The 3,998-nt window shown below is 36.6% G+C and overlaps 1 protein-coding gene across 1 annotated transcript; it reads left to right on the plus strand.

Annotated features, from left to right (window-relative positions):
* Nucleotides 1–389: 389 nt before the first annotated feature.
* LOC143569410 (2-isopropylmalate synthase A-like) lies at nucleotides 390–2,994 on the plus strand. Its single transcript, XM_077055334.1, has 9 exons — nucleotides 390–913; nucleotides 1,236–1,449; nucleotides 1,519–1,599; nucleotides 1,861–1,950; nucleotides 2,228–2,314; nucleotides 2,405–2,505; nucleotides 2,635–2,668; nucleotides 2,758–2,832; nucleotides 2,953–2,994. Exons 1-9 carry the CDS (start codon nucleotides 390–392, stop codon nucleotides 2,992–2,994), a joined length of 1,248 nt encoding a protein of 415 aa, XP_076911449.1.
* Nucleotides 2,995–3,998: the final 1,004 nt, after the last annotated feature.

Raw genomic sequence — 3,998 nt, forward strand, 5'->3', positions numbered from 1 at the left:
GACATTAGCTCCCTTGAAGATGTTTGAAGAAAAAACAAACACCCCCTAAGATGCTATGGTAGGCGTATTTACAACATAAATTAATGTGAATCTAGGGTGTCCTAATATTTGCTCAAGGAATACAAAATATGAAGAAGAAGAAGAAGAAGAAGAAGAAGAAGAAGAAGAAAAATTACACTAATTTTGCACTTCTTAGTGAAAGTTGAGGGCTAGGGGATATCCCGAGTATCCCCTGGATATCCTTTAGATCCGCCTTGTGAAAAAATATAAAAGTGTTTGTATATATAATCATGCCCCCTCTCATTAAACCTTATCCTTCTCCTAGAATCATGACTAGTCATTGTGGCATGCCCCTAATCTCCTCACTTCGATCGCCACCACCAATCAATATGGTTTTGAATCCGGCTCGTCGTCCAACCTACATCCCTAACCGCATCTCTGACCCTAAATACATTCGTATTTTCGATACAACTCTTCGTGATGGGGAACAATCATCGGGGGTTGCATTAACACCAAAAGAAAAACTTGATATCGCTCGTCAACTTGCCAAATTGGGTGTAGACGTCATTGAGGCAGGGTTCCCAGTAGCATCTAAATCTGAGGCAGAAGCGGTTAAGTTGATAGCACAGGAAGTTGGAAATACGAGCATTACCGACAACAACTTTGGCGATCATGTGCCTGTGATTTGCTGTGTAGCAAGGTGCACCAAGAAGGACATAGACATTGCATGGGGGGTTGTCAAATATGCAAAGTATCCAAGAATAATGATGTTTATAGCAACAAGTGAGATTCATATGAAGTACAAGCTAAATATGACGAAAGTTGAAGTGCTTGAAAAGGCTAAAGGTATGGTGCAATATGCCAAGAGTTTAGGTTGTCATGACATTCAATTTTGCATTGAAGATGCTACAAAGTACGTGCATTATTATATTTACTTCACTTATTTTATTAATTAACTTCACTTATAATAATTTGAATTTTGAACTATGATCCATTTGTCAATAATAATTCGTACCGACAATTTAAGCAGTCACTCTTAATTTTCACTTTCATTGGATAATATAACTCACGTAATAATCATAGATTTACACTCCATTTACACTTGATTTCAACAGAATTTTACTCATAAGAATGATTATGAACGAATCTGAGTGGTTAGCTATGAAAACATTGGAAATTTAATTGTACGTTTACTTATTTGCATGATCCTAAAAAGTATAAACTTTTATTGGCAGATCTGAAAAAGAATTTTTATATGAGATTCTTGGCGAGGTTATTAACGCAGGTGCAACGACTGTTGCCATTGGGGATACTGTCGGCTACAACTTGCCAGGCGAGTTTGGGCAGCTCATTGCTGACATAAGAGCCAATATCCCTAGGATTGAGGATGTTATCGTTTCTACCCACTGTCATAATGATCTTGGACTTGCTACTGCGAATACTTTACTCGTAATATATTGCATGCATGCATATGTGTCTTTGTGTTCTAGTAATTTATGTGCCTTCTATCAATTCCAGGGGGCTTCTAATGGTGCAAGGCAATTAGAAGTAACAACCAACGGAATTGGAGAGAGAGCCGGTAATGCTTCATTGGAAGAGGTAGGTCGATCGGTTAATATTCTTGTTCTTCAAAGATAATTTAACCAAATCCATGCATGCGAACTTTAAAACTATTAGATATAATATATCAGTTAGTGTTTATTTAACAATATTCAGTCTAACTAGAAGATATGATTTAATTAATTAGGTATATAATTATCCTCATTGTAATTTATTAAATAGTTGATCAATATAATAAAATGTAAGACCTTGTATTATTCTATAAAAATTATACTAACCTTGTTAAGTGTATATGTATAGGTAGTGATGGCTATAAAATGTAAAAGAGAGTTATTGGATCAACTCTACACTGGAATAAATACAAAACACATCATCATAGCTAGCAAAATGGTATGTGGTGTGTGTGCGGTGATAGATTTAGAAGAAAAGGTTAGGGGTATCCCAAAAAATTTTTGAGACCTCGGGTCGGGGTATCACAAGATTTGCTTAGGGGTGTCCATAAAATAAAGAAGAAAAAAATAGCACTAATTTTACACTTTGCCATGAAAGTTGAAAGGTATCCCGGACACCCCTTAGATCCGCCCCAGTGTGTATGTATAGTCTAGCTGTGCATGTGTCAACATTAACTAACTATATCTTTGTGCCTTTGGTTATTATAATTACTTAGGTGGAAGAGTACACTGGGATGCAGGTGCAACCACATAAGGCTATTGTTGGTGCTAATGCTTTTGCTCATCAAAGTGGGATCCATCAGGTCTTTCTTTGGTCATTCACAATTCAAATAATTAAGCTTCCATTATTTGTATAATTAATCACCCACGCATCATGCTTTCGGTGTATATAGGATGGTGTCTTAAAGAACAAAAGCACCTATGAACTCATTTCTCCTGAAGATATTGGACTTCACAGATCCAACGAGTTCGGACTTACACTCGGAAAACTTAGGTTATAATTTACTTGATCTCTTCTTAATGACTTTGTTCTATGACCCAACTTCTTAATGCTAGCTAGCACTTGCCTTTTATTTTATATACTTATATATAATTTCAAATATATATTGTTATATGCATGCAGTGGAAGCCATGCTTTAAAAATGAAACTCTTTGAGGTAGTATGCAATGCTCGACCCATTTTGATCCATTAGGTAACCTATATTAATCTTTAATGTTTCTTTTATTTTATTTTTTTTGGCTGTAGCCTGGTTATAACTATGACGGGAAGGAACTTAGTGATATCTTTGCACGCTTTAAATTATTAGCCGAAACAAACAAGGTAGTCACAGTTTCTTTCTTATGGTGATCGATATTGTGTTTAGAATGTATACCTTTAGCATCCATGCAAGATTTTAAGGCATCCACTTATTGGGTCCTTAACTTATATATGTCTCTACAGGTTATCACTGATGATGATCTAATAGCGTTGGCGTCAAACTAAGATATTAATCGGGGTACGACACGCACATCTCTCTAAGCCTAGAAGAATAGATGCGAAGGTCGAGTTCTTTGTCATTTTTTTACCTATTTAATTAATTTGTATTTGATATTGAGACCACTAGCAAACCGTCTTTATTTAATATTTTTATTTAATTGTCTTCATGGAGCATAAAGGCCAGTTCAATCTCATCCCCCGGGTTAAGCATGCGACCACACTTCCTTATTAGTTATATCAAACGTAATTAGTCGGCAACTTAATTAAGATGATTAATTAAGTTAACAAGGGCAAAATGGTTTTGTTAATTCTTCTGTGGACTTAAATGATTCTTTTCGGCCAATGAGGTTTAAGCTCAACTGACGTTGGAGGGAAAATGAATATTTGGATTGGAGGATGTAAAGTCTTAAGTTTGAATCTGGTCATAACCGGGTTTTATTATAGGGGGCTTGGGGGGGGGGGGTGTTCTAGAACTAGGGGTGTTCAGTGATCGGTTTAAAACCGTGAAACCGCCCAAACGGTCATCGGTTTGGCTTCGCGGTCGGGTTTTTTTTGCGTACGATCGGTCGGCTTCAAAATTTTAAAACCGTAATGAACGGTTTGGCTTACGGTTTTTATTGAAAACCGGCCGTAAAAAACCGGACCGGACCGTAGTCTTGGTTTAAAAAAGCGCACTTAAGGGGATGCGAGGTGAGAAGCGACCCAAGGCGAGCACCTCAACGCTTTTGCCTACCCAAGGCGAAGTCTGTTAAAAAAGCGAACGCTTTTTGCGGTTTTGTGCGAAGCGAAAAAGCAAGGAGGCGAAGGCTTTATATACAAAAAGCGACCAGTTAACCCATTTTCAATTTAATCTTTATAATTAGCCATTTCTGGACTTTTCACATTTGGTAATAAACTTTTGAAAGTTGAAACAAATTTGAATAATGTTATTTTGGAAACACTTTCAAGTAATTTGGTACTCGATAACTTGAATTTTTATGCTACTTTGATATTTTGGGCGAGTAATATGG

Source organism: Bidens hawaiensis, unplaced genomic scaffold, assembly GCF_021521415.1.
Source record: "Bidens hawaiensis isolate Kalapana, Puna unplaced genomic scaffold, B.hawaiensis_p1.1 tig00024469_1, whole genome shotgun sequence".
Lineage (NCBI taxonomy): Eukaryota > Viridiplantae > Streptophyta > Magnoliopsida > Asterales > Asteraceae > Bidens > Bidens hawaiensis.

Excerpts from the sequence above, each read along its gene's own strand:
- LOC143569410 (XM_077055334.1), top strand. The coding sequence starts at position 390 with ATGGTTTTGAATCCGGCTCGTCGTCCAACCTACATCCCTAACCGCATC. Across the intron at positions 1,600-1,860 it reads GTAATGCTTCATTGGAAGAG|GTAGTGATGGCTATAAAATG; the intron begins GTAGGTCGATCG and ends GTATATGTATAG. Across the intron at positions 1,951-2,227 it reads TCATCATAGCTAGCAAAATG|GTGGAAGAGTACACTGGGAT; the intron begins GTATGTGGTGTG and ends ATAATTACTTAG.